This window comes from Schistocerca americana, chromosome 7 (genome assembly GCF_021461395.2).
Source record: "Schistocerca americana isolate TAMUIC-IGC-003095 chromosome 7, iqSchAmer2.1, whole genome shotgun sequence".
Classification (NCBI taxonomy): Eukaryota; Metazoa; Arthropoda; class Insecta; order Orthoptera; family Acrididae; genus Schistocerca; species Schistocerca americana.
In genome coordinates, this window is record NC_060125.1 from 367,970,065 (window position 1) to 367,989,806 (window position 19,742).

The 19,742-nt window shown below is 44.5% G+C and overlaps 1 protein-coding gene across 1 annotated transcript in view; it reads right to left on the reverse strand.

Moving 5' to 3' along the window:
* Window positions 1-19,742, reverse strand: part of LOC124622942 (ankyrin repeat and SAM domain-containing protein 1A-like) — a 579,621-nt gene that overhangs the window by 161,333 nt on the left and 398,546 nt on the right. The window contains exon 7 of the mRNA XM_047148732.1: window positions 17,734-17,992. Coding sequence (XP_047004688.1) covers window positions 17,734-17,992 — 259 coding nt within the window. The remainder of the gene's footprint in view (window positions 1-17,733; window positions 17,993-19,742) is intronic.

Consider the following 19,742-nt stretch of genomic DNA (forward strand, 5'->3'; position numbering starts at 1 on the left):
TTTACCAAGAAGATATTTTCCTAAAGATTAAGTACACTGAAGACGCCTTTCGAAAGATACGTAACATCTTTCCTGTAGCAGAACCACTTTGTTTTGTAGATCTAAGTGGCATGACAGACAAATTCCAACGCCAAAGACACAAACATTTAGCACATTCTGTAACTATTCTTGCTTTATGATCCTCAACATTCCATACATCATGTCATCCAAATGATGTGAAATGAGCCAGTTCACAAGATGGTAAACTACACATTTCCTTGGTGAGTCGTTTTCAAGAATTTCCCGCATATATTGTAAATTGGACTGTGCTTCTATGGAGACAATGTGCACCACCGCGCGTTCTTTGTTATATTTTCCAGTTCCTTAACTCTGTCTGTTCTTTTGTCCCAAATGTCATGTCCGCATTTGGCTAACGTAGGCCTATTATGTCCACGAAAATTACAATCGGAAGTTAATGACAGTTTTGCAATAATGTACGTCTACTGTACCAAGTCCAAGCCGAGGAAGTCTATTACTAATGAACGATTTACGATGTCGAAATGATCTAATCCTAATTAAATTTTGCTGAATCCTCTTTTCCACAAATATTCACATATTCGTAAGGTACTTGCAATAGCTATTTTTACGGAGTGGTCAGTTCTTTCAGAAGCAAAGGTGTTACTTGCATCGGCAAGAATGTTTCACCATTTCATTAACGTTTTATACAAAATGCCATCACGAAAAAAGCGATTTAACACATCTACGAAGTTGTTCATAATCTTTGTGAATAATTTCGCTGAGTCACAAAAATTTTTCCTGAACTTCGTCAAAAATTAGAACACCTAAAATTATGTTGTGATCTTATAATTGCCTCATGTGCACTACAGACCTTTGCTAACGATGTTTTTGCGAGGAAAGTGGCAACAGTCCATGGTTCAAACCGTGTCTGTATCCTTTGGTCGATGTAATTTTTAAGAGGAGCAACTCGTAGTCGTACGGCATTCCCTTATTATTTTTCAACTGGCATCTGTTCAACATTGTTTTCAGTTATCATTTTGTTCCCTATTGAGCTTAGAATGGTTTAGGAGATCTAAATGCGTCATCTTAGTCATTTCATATGCAAGATGCTTTCTCATTAGATTTATTCGGCACTGGCTATTCTCAGTTTATTTCGTAATCGTACAACATCTAGTTTCTCGCATTTCAATGGTCTTCCTAATGAAATTATTAGTGGTTTTGGTGCAGATTTCTTCCGTACATTTCCTTGAACAGATGAAACACTGGCTGACAGCAGCTTATTTCGGTTGTCCCTTTTCTCTGCCACAAATTGTCTTTTTGTAACGGTTTACTGACAATTTATTTCCGTAATATTAATATTATGAATAGAAATTTCAGTAAACAAAGAAAAAAACAGGAATTAGTTATCAGCTTTGTCTTGTAATATCAATTCGTTTACCATCGACGATAAACAAATCTACTTTTGTTGTAAGTTGTTCTACGGAACGTCAGTCACATAAAAGAACAGTTTTAAGTTAGAGACCTGTCTTTTGTGGGGATTCCTCCTATCCCTTTTAAAAATTCTACTTCGCTTTTTGAATGGTTAAGAAATGTTTAGCCTTACTTTCTACTTAGCAGGACGCTGGAGCGAAACACTTGAGGATTTCTTCTTCTTTTTCTTTTTTAGCTGTGCGAAACGAGAAGTCCTAGCACTCTTCCTCACCGAAGTCTTCACCTCTTCAAATATGAAGGATAACATTCCAAGCAAAAGCACGAAATAAGCACACAACACTGCAACCATCATCTAGAGTCTCGAGCATTAACAGCGCTGCTAACATTACGTAAGGACGCCCCTGTCCCACGCTACGTGTATTACAAAACACGACGAGACAGTGCACCACCTATCTCGGAACTCGTTATGATTGCGGTTTAGACATTGCAATACCAACAGATTAATTCTAAAGATGGCAGGGGTAAAATACAGGGAGCGAAAGGCTACTTACAATTTGTACAGAAACCAGATGTCAGTTATAAGAGTCGAGGGACATGAAAGGGAAGCAGTGGTTGGGAAGGGAGTAAGACAGGGTTGCAGCCTCTCCCCGATGTTATTCAATCTGTATATTGAGCAAGCAGTAAAGGAAACAAAAGAAAAATTCGGAGGAGGTATTAAAATCCATGGAGAAGAAATAAAAACTTTGAGGTTCGCCGATGACATTGTAATTCTGTCAGAGACAGCAAAGGACCTGGAAGAGCAGCTGAACGGAATGGACAGTGTCTTGAAAGGAGGATATAAGATGAACATCAACAAAAGCAAAACGAGGATAATGAAATGTAATCGAATTAAATCAAGTGATGCTGCCGGAATTAGATTGGGAAATGACACACTTAAAGTAGTAAAGGAGTTTTGCTATTTGGGGGGAAAAATAACTGATGATGGTGGAAGTAGAGAGGATATAAAATGTAGACTGGCAATGGCAAGGAAAGCGTTTCTGAAGAAGAGAAATTTGTTAACATCGAGTATAGATTTAAGTGTCAGGAAGTCGTTTCTGAAAGTATTTGTATGGAGTGTAGCCATGTATGGAAGTGAAACAAGGACGATAAATAGTTTGGACCCGAAGAGAATAGAAGCTTTCTAAATGTGGTGCTACAGAAGAATGCTGAAGATTAGATGGGTACATCACATAACTAATGAGGAAGTATTGAATAGGATTGGGGAGAAGAGAAGTTTGTGGCACAGCTTGACTAGAAGAAGGGATCGGTTGGTAGGACATGTTCTGAGGCATCAAGGGATCACCAATTAGTATTGGAGGGCAGCGTGGAGGGTAAAAATCGTAGAGGGAGACCAAGAGATGAATACACTAAGCAGATTCAGAAGGATGTAGGTTGCAGTGGGTACTGGGAGATGAAGAAGCTTGCACAGGATAGAGTAGCATGGAGAGCTGCATCAAACCAGTCTCAAGACTGAAGACAACAACAACAACAACAACAACAATTCACAGGGTCAGAAATTTTATAGCGTATAAACTGAAGATATTTGTGACTCAGCGCTACATTTCTTGTGCTCTTTCTTCTGATGAAATATTAGCACGGAGTCCTTTGCTATTTCTAATACTGATATATTGAAAGTACAATCTGTACTTTTACAATATCGAATCACTTAACAAAGCATTGCTATTATTTCAAATTATATTAGCTGTCGAACATAAAAGAAAAGAAAATTACTCCCTTATTTAATAAAGGAATAGAAACCTGTATATTAAAAGGAGGGAGTTCAAAAACAAACAGAAGAGAGGAAACAATTAGGTGTTACATGATGTGCGTATTCATTCAAGAAAGAGTATCGTTCAGTATACAAGGGGTGTTCAAAAAGAAACGAGCCGGAGGCATAATTACAGAAACCAGTACCTGTATGTTAGAATTATTGACCCTGGCTGCTGAGACACTTCACCCACTGTGACACTTTGTGGTGAATGGCTGTCTCATAAAATTCCTGGGGCTGCGATGTTCACCAGTTCGGCACGTACAGCTGGACGTCGTCGTCAGAGGTGAATCGTTTGCCCCTCAGAGCCTTTTTAAGGGGACCAAAAATGGCTTGAGAGAGGTCCGGACTGTATGAGTGGTGGCCGAGAACCTCCCATTTGAATTTCTGCAGGAGTGCCGCGACTGTGTTGGCCGTATGAGGCTTTGCATTGTGTTGGAGCAAAACGACCCCACGGGCGAGACTGCCTGGTCGTTTTGACTTAATAGCTTGGCGAAAGGTGGTCAAGGTTTGCGAGTAACGCTGGGCATTCACTGCTGTCCCGTGTTGCAGGAAGTGTCAGAAGGGGGGCCCTTAAAAAGGCTCTGAGGGGCAAACTGTTCACCTCGGACGTCGTCGTCCAGTGTCCGTGTGGAACTGGTTAACATCGCAGCCCCGGGAATTTTATGAGACAGCCATTCACCGCCTTGTGTCACAGTGGGACAAGTGTCTCAACAGTCAGGGCCAATAATTCTACACGATAAAGGATGACAGCCAAAACAGTTGCAGGATAAAGATGTATTAAAATTCTTGACCAAGGTTTCGGTATATATAAATATACCTTCATCAGAAGTAAAAAATCTAAAATTACATCGTGCAATGGAGATTAATAAAACATTTGTGCCCAAGGCGTCGTCAATAATTAAGATATTTTCTCCATTTGTACAACATGATTATGGGCAATGGGTCAATGCGAACCGTTTAGCACCAGTACTTCGCCTGTGAGTTCATAGGCGAAGTACTGGTGCTAAACTGTTCGCATTGACCCATTGCCCATAATCATGTTGTACAAATGGAGAAAATATCTTAATTATTGACGACGCCTTGGGCACAAATGTTTTATTAATCTCCATTGCACGATGTAATTTTAGATTTTTTACTTCTGATGAAGGTATATTTATATATAGCGAAACCTTGGTCAAGAATTTTAATAAATCTTTATTCTGCAATTGTTTTGGCTGTCATCCTCTATCGTGAAGAATTTCAACAGTTGGTGTTTCAGCCACGTTTAAAATCTTCAATAATTCTAACATACAGGTACCGGTTTCTGTAATTATGCCTCCGGCTACTTTTTTTTATTTTTTTGACGCCCCCTTATATGTCATATTCGTACAAAGTATTATAAAAAACGTTCTCTCACAGCAGTAAAATAGACACAAATTTATGCGCATTGTCAGTAACAACAAGTGAATATGCTAACTGTTAAACATCACTTCAAATTGCATTAAATCAGAAGTGGGTCTTCGGCTATTTAGTATCTAAGATTGGGAAACGACGAGTCAGAAGCATGCCTGTGCTTCGTGACTATACTACTACTCCTTCTGCAGTGTGCACTGCAGTTGCGTCGCGCGACACTTGACGAAACCTTGGCGCCTTGCGCGTCAGACACTAATTCGCACCTGTGCTGTTGCGTTACGTGGTTGCATAACGTGCCCAGTGTTAAAACAGTTTCGCTCGCTCGTCTACTCCAGCCTTAAGCAGGTCGCTCTAATCCGATTAGTAAGGAGGCATGCAGCGCGGCCATTCATTTTTTCATAATGATACAAAGCTTCCGAACTCAAAAGGCGAACCATACCGTCCGGCACAAGTAACACATTCTCTCCGCGTTAACAGCGGCATACGTCTGCGCGTCGTCCTCAATTGTAGGCTATGCTGACAACAACGACATTATTGGGTTGGTGTATAAGTTCGTAGCGTTTATTCGTACATTTAATAAACACAAAGGATAACGTAACAGAGACTTTTAGTCATAAATAACACATTCTCCTTCACTATTTACTACAGTCTGCCAACGCTGGAGCACAAAGACACAATTTCTCGTCACCAGTAACGACACAGGATAGAAATGGTCGATGTAGTTCACGAACCTATCGGCGACGAGCAAGCAAAGCTGCACATATGGCCACCTGCTGATTTTTGTGACGCTGACTTAAAGAACGCGGTAGCCATACATCCGATTTCTGAGCAATGCCTATTGCAAGCAAATGTTGCACGATGATGGAATGACTGCAGTCCATCATGTTTGCCGAAGGAACATGGAGAGTCACTAATGTCAAAACCATCCTCCTTAAAACGAGAAAACCATTTTCTTTCCCTGCTCTGTCCAATGACATTATACTCACACAGGGCGTAAATGTGTCTGGCTTTTTGGCTGCTGTCACACATCTATTGAATTCAAACAGAAGGATAGGTCGCATATGTTCCGATTTCTCCACTTAGCACTGTATTTTCTAGCGGTCACAGCTGCACTCACTATCTCAAATGAGAATACGCAAACTCACGTATCAGCAGTGAACTACAAATAAAAAAACGACAATCAATTATTAAACCCATAGGAACCGACATACCAACAGGCAATGAAAAAATGTTAGAAACTTATACACCAGTCTAATACCTATACACGGATGAGCCAAAATATCATGAGCATCTCCTTAACAGCGATTCTTCGTGGCATGGATTCGACATGTCCTTCGTAGGTTTCTAGAGGTATGTGGCACCAGTCTGCGTACAGGTCACACCATTCCATAAATAACGAGCCGATAATTTGTAGTCTCCGAACTCGTAGCCCGCATCTCGTGGTCGTGCGGTAGCGTTCTCGCTTCCCACGCCCGGGTTCCCGGGTTCGATTCCCGGCGGGGTCAGGGATTTTCTCTGCCTCGTGATGGCTGGGTGTTGTGTGCTGTCCTTAGGTTAGTTAGGTTTAAGTAGTTCTAAGTTCTAGGGGACTAATAACCACAGCAGTTGAGTCCCATAGTGCTCAGAGCCATTTGAACCAACTCGTACCCGATATCGTTCCTTGTGTGTTCCATTGGCTCATATTAGGCGCATATGGTGATAAAGACATCAACGTAAGTTCACTATCATGCTCCTGAAGCACTATAGCACGATTCCGGCCTTGTGACACTGTTATCCTGCTTGAAGGTGCCGTCACCTTCCGGTACGACAAGCATGAAAGGATGCAGTTGGTGAGTAATAATGTTCAAAAAATGGTTGAAATGGCTCTGAGCACTATGGGAGGTCATCAGTCCTCTAGAACTTAGAACTACTTAAACCTAACTCACCTAAGGACATCACACACATCCATGCTCGAGGCAGGATTCGAACCTTCGACCGTAACGGTCGCGCGGTTCCAGACTGAAGCGCCTAGAACCGCTCGGCCACTCCGGCCGGCAGTAATAATGTTTATGCAGTCCACAACTGTCGTGGTGTCTTCTACTACTATCATAGGTCCCATAGATGCGATATCCCTAAAAGCTTAACACTGTCTCTAACAGCTTGCGTCGGTGGCCCAGCGCATGCTTCGAGCAGAAGACCATGAAGACGACCATAGACCTGGTTTAACAAGAAACTGTTATTCATTCTCCAGCGCGACCCGTTTGCATTGATTCATGATCCAACCTTGATAACCCCGCACTCACTGCATTCGTAACTGACGATGTCGTCGGGTCAACACACAGGTGTAGCCTGCTGCGGAGCTGAACGGTGTGTTACGGAACACTTGTGCCTGCATCAGCAGTGTACTCTATCGTCGAATCTCCCACAGACCGTCGCCGGTTCTATTATACCAAGCGGGTACGTCTACGACTTCAGCGTTCTCTAATGTGGCGTGGACGTTCAGTGCCTTGGCGTCTCTACGCTTCTGCACCGTCCTCCATCGTCACGACAGTAGCACCAACAGGACAACTAGCTGGAACACTGTTGACGAGATGCTCGTTTGTTGGCGCCTGACTGGAACACTCCAGCCAAGCCAACGAAGACCAAAAATGTAGAGTGAGAGGAAAAATTCGTGTAGTCGCAAATTTCTGTCCACCGGTAGTGTGGCTTTTCTTGAATGTCTCAAAAACTACGGCATGTAACAAAAATGTTTCTCCGTATAAAATTAATCTACATTAAATGTTCTACAAAAAAGATCCTACTTATATTTCCTCTAGCACTAATAGCTTCGCGTTGCTGGGGCTGGAAAAATAGCAGGGTATTAAAGATAGTGTTTCCGTGGTATGTAACACATGTCTATTATTAAATGAAGTGTTTCAAAGAACACACATTAAATATGTGTACCACGTCTTAGTGCAGCAGGACCGTATTAAGGGACAAGTTGTGTTCTGGTGGTGTAACAGGGAGGAAAGGCGGGGGTGGAGGTTAGGAGCGTGAGGAAGCACTGCCTTAATAAACTAAAAATAACTCCCACTATACCAACACGACCTCAGTGACGTTATTTTGCCTTCTTAAATAAGAGAACTCGACAGAAGATGCTGGGGAGGAATAACCTGTTTCCAAAATGGAAAGTGAGCAGCACTCAAAGAGGGGGATGTAGCTTTTTCCGAAAGAAAGCCATACAGGATAACTAAAAACAAATTTCCCCTCTAGCAAGGTAGAACAGTAAGCATAGATTTACGTTCAAAAAATGGTTCAAATGGCTCTGAGCACTATGGGACTTAACAGCTGCGGTCATCAGTCCCCTACTTAAACCTAACTAACCTAAGGACATCACACACATCCATGCCCGAGGCAGGATTCGAACCTGCGACCGTAGCAGTCGCACGGTTCCGGACTGCGCGCCTAGAACCGCAAGACCACCGCGGCCGGCTAGATTTACGTTCATTCAGTCCATATGTGTTTGGTGTGTCATTACTATTAATAGCTCCTATCTGTATGTCATGTAGTGTTAACAAACTTTGTCGAAAAGAAACAACCTAACCTAAGGACATCACACACATCCATGCCCGACGCAGGATTCGAACCTGCGACCGTAGCGGTCGCCCGGCTCCAGACTGTAGCGCCTAGAACCGCACGGCCACTCCGGTCGGCTTGCATAGGATACGCACCACTGCAAAGTGGAAACCTTCCTCTCAGTGCCTTAAATTTGCAACCAGCTAGCAATGTCTTTTGTTTCTGGAAGGCTGGTACCATGTGTTTGAACAAGCAGAGATTGTGCCTGGAACACAGACATGGGCTATCTTTTCCTCATGATAAGAGTGTTGACTCAACGGCAAAATAAATATCTGTAGTTGTCTTCTTAAAGGCTCGCACGTGCTCTCTGGCAAATACTTTTGTTTATCTGGAGCTGTCAGAGGTAAAGGGCAGCAACTGCGCTCCCTCACATGTTCTAGAACCTCTGTACAATAATGGAAGAACATCACCAAGTGCAGATGCGCCAGAAGAGAACTAAAACAAAACAAGCATTCCGAATTAATGCCGGCTGGAGGCACAGTTCTCGCTCCTATGAGGATGCGAAGAGATTCTGGAAGAGTCGCGCCGTAGTCCAATTATTTTAATCTAGGTGGGAGGAATCACAACAAAAAAAAAATGGTTCAAATGGCTCTGAGCACTATGGGACTTAACTTCTAAGGTCATCAGTCCCCTAGAACTTAGAACTACTTAAACTTAACTAACCTAAGGACATCACACACACACATGCCCGAGGCAGGATTCGAACCTGCAACCGTAGCGGTCGCGCGGTTCCAGACTGTAGCGCCTAGAACCGCTCGGCCACCTCGGCCGGCGAATCACAACAAACTAAATGAATATGCGAATGACAAACTGTACCGGTGAAATCAACAGTAAGTTCTATCATCAGCAAGACACGGGACAAGAACAAAAACACACTAAAAGAAATGCCACCACGCCTGAGAAAGGGCGACTAACATTAACAGTGAATAAAGAGAACACATGTTCCAGCACTGGCCCTACGATGAGCTGAACGTACCTTATAAACGCACCAGGTGGTTGTAATCAAAGAGTATCTACTCACGGTGGACCAGCGTGGGCTGTAACTATCATAAGGCAGCGAAAGTTTGTAGATATGCTAATACGTTAATGCGGGATCGACATACGCTGACAAAGACTTAGTTCCAACTTTGGCCACCAGGTGCAAATCTGGAGATGTACACTGTTTGTATAACGATATGACATCCACACTGTCACTTGACATGCCATAACGGTTAATAATAAAATCACCATTATGTTTTTTTTTTTTTACTTACTCTGTACACGTGCCGATCCTAATACATTACATGCCAAAACTGGAACTAAGTTTTATCCAGCGTAAATTGGTTCCCAATTAAAGAATTAGCACATCTATCAAGTGTCGCCGACATGCGATAATTACAGCCCACACTGGACCACCATGAGATGCTGCACTTTAATTATAACCACCCAGTACACATGGGTGCATCTGTACTACTGTATATGGCCGCATATTAGCTAGCACATAGGACTGCATAGTGTGGTTAAGTATGGTGATCGAATTTTAAAAGATAAACGAGATCGGTAATGACTAGTTAGGAGCGAGACTTGAGACCATCTGAAGGGAGAAGTAGCCAACATTTATATAGATCCCTTTCTCTGGGCAAGTACCACTAAACTAAAAAAAAAAAAAAGAAAATCCTTCCGAACAGGTCATGAAGGCCCAACGGTACTGGCAGGTCGCCGTGTTATCCTCAGCCCATAGGCGTCACTGGATGCGGATACGAAGGGGCATGTGGTGAGCACACCGCTCTCCCGGCCGTAAGTCAGTTTCCGAGACGGGAGCCGCTAGTTCTAAATCAAGTAGCACCTAGTTTGCCTCACAAGGGCTGAGTGCACCCCGCTTGCCAACAGCGCTCGGCAGATCGGACGGTCATCCATCCAGGTGCCCAGCCCACCAGCGGTTAACTTCACTGATCTGGCGGGATCCGGTGTTACCACCGCGGCAAGGCTGTTGGCCTTGGGCAAGTACCACAGACGTATAAAATTTGTGCCATTTGGCATAACAGCCCAAATTGCCCAATAGTAGAAAACACATAATAATTATAGTCGAAAGTGAAAGCAACGATGTCTTTTCAGAAATATGTATCGTTAGCTGGCAACTGGAGATTAACTGCGTCAAGTGTGTCGTATATGACACCCAGCTCAGTCGCAAAGCAGATGCAGTGTACACGTGAAGTTTTATATGATAAATAAACGTCTACTCTGCAACAGAAGAGCGAGAACTCGACCGAGTTCTCCAGACAACTAATGTAGTTCAATCGCTTTCTGCTGTTGTAGTCAAGTTCTTTTGCTGCCTGATCTCAACGATATCAGGTAGAGCGGAGGTACATCTATAATCCACGATGCGGACAAGAAGTGTGGATTAACATACTAGCGCAGATCTCCTTCAAGGAGCTGGTCCAGCGAAACTTCTATCGGGGTGGCACTCACAAATAGACCTGGTATTACGAAACAGTTTTCCTCGAGGGCAGCAAATTCTAGGGGAGGAAAGGCTACTTCTAGGTTTCCACTCCCGTGTTGGTTTGGCACCCGAAAAGACCCGCTGCTTACGACACTTCTCACTGATCGATGTTTAACTAACAGACAACGGCAGCCTCCGGATAACTGTTGCTGCTATACTGATAACATTATTATACAAAAGCAGCGCATTATAATCATGTGGAAAATTACAGGAATATCCTCTAGTTCCTATCGACGCACATGTTATTTTTTTACCTTCTTCCTGCAAGGGGAACTACGTTAAATCACACCTGATACAAAGACTGATTCGTACTGTAACCACGTGTTGCTAAACTTTCTTTGCGCCCAACCACAGTAAACGGTAAGATACTCATGAAAAATGCCTTACAATTCTATACTCAGATCTTCGCTTTATAATGCCATGGACGGAGACGTACCACAGAGCAGTTGACGATTCATTTCTTTTATTTTCTTTGCGGTGCTCAGCAAGCAATATAGTTGCAACTTCAAGCAGACGTTTACTTATTTCTGTTACGCATAGCTGTCCTGAAATTTGGTTTCGCATTGTAGGGCTCAAAATGCTGTGGCTTTAACAATCATTAAACAACTTAGGTTTGCTTGTTTGTCAGGCTGTTCATGGGAAATTGAGCAATTTGCTTTTTTTTTTTTGTTGCGGCTGCAATTTTGATGTTATGCAATCAAGGCTGATGCGACCCTTCACAAAAGAGTGCCTAAGTAGCCCCAGTCCCTTATCACATGGTTCCTTGAGCATTCCTTATGAAAGTGCAGGAAAGACAGGTCGGAAACTCTGGCGTGCACAGGTTGTCGTAAATTCCCAGGACACTCCTCCCTTATACACATGGCTGTACTACACGTCGCAGACACGTGTCCCCAATTCATACAGGGACTCCCACAACTGCCGTTTGTTTTAAGGAGACTTTTCAGCAGAGGGTAAAGCAAGCGTGTGAGACGACAATTAATAAACTTCAAGAAAATCAATCACTGAGGAGGTGGGCGTCTCTCAGTGTAAAGTTTCACGCTGTATTCATCTGCGGCTACTCCGCCGAAGTTTGTGAATAAACAAGAAGAAGTGTACATAAGGAAACTGGGTAGTACTTAGATAAAAAAAGAAACACTAATGGTTTTAAATCAGATCGTATCACCCATTATAAAATAAGATGTGCGGAGACGAAGGAAAACAGAGTAGGGGGAAACGAGTGTAGTGTCGAACATAGTAGTAAAAGTTACGCATAAATGCACGAGCATGTAACGTGAAAAGATGAAGAGACTGTTATGGAAGATTTGAAAGGAATCATGGAAAGATAAATGCAAGTAGAAAAACAATACAAAGGTGACAAAGACATTATTAAGCTAATAAAAGATAAGCAGGCCAAAGGGACAGAAAAAGAAAGCAAGGGCTCGAGACGGATTTCGGTTCCAGTGGTCATTGTATTAATTATGTATGTAGTAAGTAAGTCAGCCAGTCAGTCAGTCGGTAATTGAGTAAGTAAGTACGTAAGTAAGTACAAAGCTGATCATAAAATTTTGCAACATCATTAAGGCGGCATGCAGCAAATTTCAAATTAACATGGATATATTACAAGGTTGGATATTCAAATGATCATTTCACTGCAAGGTAAGCTTGAGCTATGCCATACACATTCTGTAGATAAGGAAACATCACAAGTGGGTTTCTGCTTCAGAAATTGCATTTGATTGTTCGTTGTATGTGGGAAGACCGTGTTATGCCTCACGTAAGAAAGGGAAGCATGTACCAGCGTATGTAGTAATTCGACAGCGACAGGATTATCTCCGTCGAAACTGTGGTTTATTTTTCCGCGATATTGCTGCTCGAGTTGGCTGCGACCCCACGACTGTGATGCGACAATCGAATCGATAGCTATAGGATGGGTATACTCAACGCTATACATGGTCTGAATGGCATCACGTGACTAGAGCCCGAGAGGTGGGACACCTCGTACGCTGAACTGTGCAGGATCCTACAACCATGTCACGCAGTGTAAACCAGATACGAGGCTTGTTTCAGCAGGTCAAGTTTGCACACGGACAGGGTATGCTGTCAGAAGAAACACAGACTGTCAGAAGAAACACAGACTGTCAGAATACGACCACTGTTGTGGCCTTCCTCAACGCAACATCGTCTTTTCAGACTAGACTCAATTCTGCCGCCGTTGGATAAGCAGCTGCAGCAGCAAGTCGTATACTCTTAGCTCACTTATTTGTTACATAGTTAATTCTTAATTCCTTTGCGTGTTTTTGGTATTTGCATTGTTTAATTCATAAATTTCGGGCGTATTATAGTATTTGAGAGTTGTAGCATCGCGTTTTAGTACCTGAACAGTGTAAAATCGCGTAGTCTTCTTCCGCCGCCGAGCAGTGTGTCAGCAGTGCGCAAGTAGCAGAATAACTGCATTTACTAGGCAATCTTGTATTTTAATAACCGTTTAAATTTTGTGTCGAATTGTTTGTGCTCTCTGTAGATTAATTCAGACGTTCTTTGCACAACAGTTTTTAGCATGGATAGGGACTGCAACTGCTGTGTTCACATGCAGGCTGAGTTGGCATCCCTCCGCTCCCAGCTTCAGGCAGTGTTGGCTTCGGTCACACAGCTTGAGGCTGTTGCCAATGGGCATCATTGTAGGGGTCCGGATGGGGGTTTGTCGGGGACGGCCAGCTCGTCCCACGTATCCCCCGATCGGACTACGACTGTGGCTGCCCGGGATACTGCCCACATTGAGGCTGATCCCTCACCTGTGGTAGAGTGTGAGGTCGTCTCGAGGTGTGGCAGGGGGCGAAAGACATTCCGGAGGGCTGAACGGAAGGCCTCTCCAGTTTGTCTGACGAACCGGTTACAGGCTCTGTCTCAGGCTGATACTGATCTTCGGCCGGACATGGCTACTTGTCCTGTTCCAGAGGTTGCCCCTCAGTCTGCAAGATCCGGGCGGTCGCAGAGGGTGGGCTTAGTGGTAGTTGGGAGCTCCAACGTCAGGCGCGTAATGGGGCCCCTTAGGGGATATGGCAGCAAGAGAGGGGAAGAAAACCAATGTGCACTCCGTGTGCCTACCGGGGGGAGTCATTCCAGATGTGGAAAGGATCCTTCCGGATGCCATGAAGGGTACAGGGTGCACCCATCTACAGGTGGTCGCTCATGTCGGCACCAATGATGTGTGTCGCTACCGATCGGAGGAAATCCTCTCTGGCTTCCGGCGGCTATCTGATTTGGTGAAGACTGCCAGTCTCGCTAGCGGGATGAAAGCAGAGCTCACCATCTGCAGCATCGTCGACAGGACTGACTGCGGACCTTTGGTACAGAGCCGAGTGGAGGGTCTGAATCAGAGGCTGAGACGGTTCTGCGACCGTGTGGGCTGCAGATTCCTCGACTTGCGCCATAGGGTGGTGGGGTTTCGGGTTCCGCTGGATAGGTCAGGAGTCCACTACACGCAGCAAGCGGCTACACGGGTAGAAGGGGTTGTGTGGCGTGGACTGGGCGGTTTTTTTAGGTTAGATGGCCTCGGCCAAGTACAGAAAGGGCAGCACCCTCAATGGGTGCGGGGCAAAGTCAGGACATGTGGGGACCAATCAGCAATCGGTATTGTAATTGTCAACTGTCGAAGCTGCGTTGGTAAAGTACCAGAACTTCAAGCGCTGATAGAAAGCACCGAAGCTGAAATCGTTATAGGTACAGAAAGCTGGCTGAAGCCAGAGATAAATTCTGCCGAAATTTTTACAAAGGTACAGACGGTGTTTAGAAAGGATAGATTGCATGCAACCGGTGGTGGCGTGTTTGTCGCTGTTAGTAGTAGTTTATCCTGTAGTGAAGTAGAAGTGGATAGTTCCTGTGAATTATTATGGGTGGAGGTTACGCTCAACAACCGAGCTAGGTTGATGGTTGGCTCCTTTTACCGACCTCCCGACTCAGCAGCATTAGTGGCAGAACAACTGAGAGAAAATTTGGAATACACTTCACATAAATTTTCTTAGCATGTTATAGTCTTAGGTGGAGATTTCAATTTACCAGATATAGACTGGGACACACTGATGTTTAGGACGGGTGGTAGGGACAGAGCATCGAGTGACATTATACTGAGTGCACTATCCGAAAATTACCTCGAGCAATTAAACAGAGAACCGACTCGTGGGGATAACATCTTGGACCTATTGATAACAAACAGACCCGAACTTTTCGACTCTGTATGTACAGAACAGGGAATCAGTGATCATAAGGCCGTTGCAGCATCCCTGAATATGGAAGTTAATAGGAATATAAAAAAAGGGAGGAAGGTTTATCTGTTTAGCAAGAGTAATAGAAGGCAGATTTCAGACTACCTAACAGATCAAAACGAAAATTTCTGTTCCGACACTGACAATGTTGAGTGTTTATGGAAAAAGTTCAAGGCGTTTGAGACAGGTACGTGCCGAGTAAAACTGTGAGGGACGGGAAAAACCCACTGTGGTTCAACCACAAAGTTAGGAAACTACTGCGAAAACAAAGAGAGCTTCACTCCAAGTGTAAACGCAGCCAAAACCTCTCAGACAAACAGAAGCTAAACGATGTCAAAGTTAGTGTAAGGAGGGCTATGCGTGAAGCGTTCAGTGAATTCGAAAGTAAAATTCTATGTACCGACTTGACAGAAAATCGTAGGAAGTTCTGGTCTTACGTTAAATCGGTAAGTGGCTCAAAACAGCATATCCAGACACTCCGGGATGATGATGGCATTGAAACAGAGGATGACACGCGTAAAGCTGAAATATTAAACACCTTTTTCCAAAGCTGTTTCACAGAGGAAGACCACACTGCAGTTCCTTCTCTAAATCCTCGGACAAACGAAAAAATGGCTGACATCGAAATAAGTGTCCAAGGAATAGAAAAGCAACTGGAATCACTCAACAGAGGAAAGTCCACTGGACCTGACGGGATACCAATTTGATTCTACACACAGTACGCGAAAGAACTTGCCCCCCTTCTAAAAGCCGTGTACCGCAAATCTCTAGAGGAACGGAAGGTTACAAATGATTGGAAAAGAGCACAGGTAGTCCCAGTCTTCAAATAGGGTCGTCGAGCAGATGCGCAAAACTATAGACCTATATCTCTTACGTCGATCTCTTGTAGAATTTTAGAACATGTTTTTTGCTCGCGTATCATGTCGTTTTTGGAAATCCAGAATCTACTCTGTAGGAATCAACATGGATTCCGGAAACAGCGATCGTGTGAGACCCAACTCGCCTTATTTGTTCATGAGACCCAGAAAATATTAGATACAGGCTCCCAGGTAGATGCTATTTTTCTTGACTTCCGGAAGGCGTTCGATACAGTTCCGCACTGTCGCCTGATAAACAAAGTAAGAGCCTACGGAATATCAGACCAGCTGCGTGGCTGGATTGAAGAGTTTTCAGCAAACAGAACACAGCATGTTGTTATGAATGGAGAGACGTCTAGAGACGTTATAGTAATCTCTAGCGTGCCACAGGGGAGTGTTATGGGACCATTGCTTTTCACAATATATATAAATGACCTAGTAGATAGTGTCGGAAGTTCCATGCGGCTTTTCGCGGATGATGCTGTAGTATACAGAGAAGTTGCAGCATTAGAACATTGTAGCGAAATGCAGGAAGATCTGCAGCGGATAGGCACTTGGTGCAGGGAGTGGCAGCTGACCCTTAACACAGACAAATGTGATGTATTGCGAATACATAGAGAGAAGGATCCTTTATTGTATGATTATATGATAGTGGAACAAACATTGGTAGCAGTTACTTCTGTAAAATATTTGGGAGTATGCGTGCGGAACGATTTGAAGTGCAATGATCATATAAAATTAATTGTTCGTAGGGCGGGTACCAGGTTGAGATTCATTGGGAGAGTCCTTCGAAAATGTAGTCCATCAACAAAGGAGGTGGCTTACAAAACACTCGTTCGACCTATACTTGAGTATTGCTCATCAGTGTGGGATCCGTACCAGATCGGGTTGACGGAGGAGATAGAGAAGATCCAAAGAAGAGCGGCGCGTTTCGTCACAGGGTTTTTGGTACCCGTGATAGCGTTACGGAGATGTTTAGCAAACTCAAGTGGCAGCCTCTGCAAGAGAGGCGCTCTGCATCGCGGTGTAGCTTGCTCGCCAGGTTTCGAGAGGGTGCGTTTCTGGATGAGGTATCGAATATATTGCTTCCCCCTACTTATACCTCCCGAGGAGATCACGAATGTAAAATTAGAGAGATTCGAGCGCACACGGAGGCTTTCAGACAGTCGTTCTTCCCGCGAACCATACGCGACTGGAACAGAAAAGGGAGGTAATGACAGTGGCACGTAAAGTACCCTCCGCCACACACCGTTGGGTGGCTTGCAGAGTATAAATGTAGATGTAGATGTAGATATCACAATGGTCGTGCTTGTGTGAAAGCTGCGGGGAGAACGAACGTTCCCAGAATGCATTCGTCATTCTCATATGTGGCCACCACCTGACGTGATGATATGAGTTGGCAATGAGTAGGCAACAACATCACCTCCGGTTCGCGAAGCCGGTAAGTTGGACAGTAGCCGTTACGCTTCTAATATGTTTAGAGCGATGTATTTTCGATGTATAAGTGACATTTCAACAAGATAACGCAAGACCCGCTTGTTGCCCCTGCTGTCCTGACCTATGTCGATACAGAGGGTGTTTGATTTTTGCCATGGTCAACACGTTCTCCAGGACTCTCACTACTGAAACTATCTAATCGTGTGTTGGCGAGAGACTGGCAAGGCACCAACTGTAAGCCAAAACGAGTGATAAACTGTGGTGCTGGATGACGTACCTGTATGTACCACGTGTTGCATCTCTTTGTACTAAACCTGTAAACATCATCATCCTCTACAAATTTTAACGTGTATTCTCTCTATTACACTGTATACACACAATAAATATTTCGTTATCTTCTTGGAGTTGCAATTACATTGGCCAACACTGTAAGTAAGTGTGTCAGGGAGCAGCAATGATCCCGTACGCAAGCTCGGGCTGATAAGCTATACTCACGCGGAGGCGCTGGACAGGCCGGAGACGCGGCGCTCGCGCTCCGGGGGCGCGCCGTCGGCGTCGCGGTAGTAGTGCCAGTGCGTGGGCGACGTGCCGGGAGAGGAGGCGGGCGACTGCCCCCGCAGACCGCCCCCACCGCCGCCTCCTCCGCGGCCCGGCGTGCGCACGTTCTCGTAGGGACTGCCCAGCGACGTGTCCGGTACAGGGATGGGCGGCAGGTCGTCGCTGCCCGATCTGCCGCCCCCGGTTTCGCGGTGTCCTGCCGCACAACAACAGCACACAAGCGGAGTCACGTCGTGTTAGTGAAAAACATGATGCTGCTCAGCATTAAGAAGTAGATTCTGAAGTGACGAATGGAAGTTTCTGCCAAGGTTGGGTTTAGAACCCGGGTCTCCTGGTCACTAGGCAGATGCGCTAACCACTACGCCGCCCTGGCACAGCGGTTTTTCCCAACTAAACGGACTACCCTAGCACACCTCCCTTCTCATCAGAAATTCCCATTCATGACTCGGCCCACATGGTATTCCCCCTAACATCTAACACCGTTGCACAGGCTCTCCAACTGTACTGGAACAGCATTTCAGTATCGAACGAAACGTGGGATCCTGCCTGAAACCCGGGCATAGATACTTTAATCAAATGAAACTGCACTCATATTCAGAAAATACAGAACACTTTGAACGACTAAAGATAGGATGTTCGTATTCACAGGACGTGTACATTAGTATGTTCTGCAGAAATGATTAGCATGTGAACCATGTCGACCCACAGGTTCGAGGTTAACATCGACATCGCGGCAGTCCACCACCTATTGGTAAAATGTGCCTGCGGTTCTCATTGTCGCTACAAACCGAAGGTAATGAATCTGTTTGCTTGAGCAGACGTGCAGGATGCCTCACAGACGTATACGCGAAGCTTACCATCAAATTAGTGACTCTGGAAAAGGGTGCATTATTCATTATTGCCATGAGAGAATGTGATGCATCCATCCGGGAAATTGCTGCTCGTGTGAGACGAAGGGTTTCGCCAGCGCAACGGGTGTGTGCAGAATGGTTCACGGAGGGCCGTACAATACGACTAGAAGGGCCAGGTTGCACCACCCGGTCTATACCCCCCCCCCCCCCCCCCCCCCCGAACAGATCTGCGTCCTCCTCGGATGTTGGAGCAACAGTGGAAAAGTGTAACAAATCATATACTATCAGGGGGTGACAGTCGGTTGCCGTATACTATGGCATGAGGGGAGTGGGGTATGAAGTACGAAATCAACAGGTGTGTGGAGTGTGAGGGGACAGTTAAGATGTTTGAGGCACTATTACAGACATGGACCCATATTTCGGTTCTGTTATTGTCTCTCACCACCACCCAACAAACTTAACTTACGGTCACGCTCAATTTTAATGTACATCTACGTAAGTTCTTAGTACACTGTTTTATCATTACGTCCAAGAAATTTAACATTTGAAAGCCATTCTTCCGAGAATCTGAGAAGGATATATGTCACGCAATTTACTTAAGGAACTTGATATATTGGTCGACAAAATGAAAGGATGAAATTAATTTTGGGTGAACTGTCACTGCCAAGTAATGTAACGCTATGAAATTTGGGCCATACATAGAAAGGACAGCTACAGTATAATACATAAGGTAAATGAAACAAATACGCAATGAGACGAACAGAAATGACACTTTTACTCAAAGACAATTTTTGTTTTCTGGGGCCAGCAGTCCAAAATATGTCCTGTAGTGACATGATAACGATCATTATCGTAATCAAAGACAATAATTACATTGATATCACAGCGATTCATGATAGTCCCATAAATATTACAAAAAACGGGATATGGTTGTTAAAATGGCGTGTGATCCAACATCGACGCAGTACATCCTCTGCAATGTACTTGCATGCTAGCCACAAACTTGGTAAGCAACTCTTGTGGTAGGGCGTTCCAGTCCCCGAGGATCATGTTCGACCATGTTCCCCGGTGCATTAAGTGTTCCCACCTCTCGCC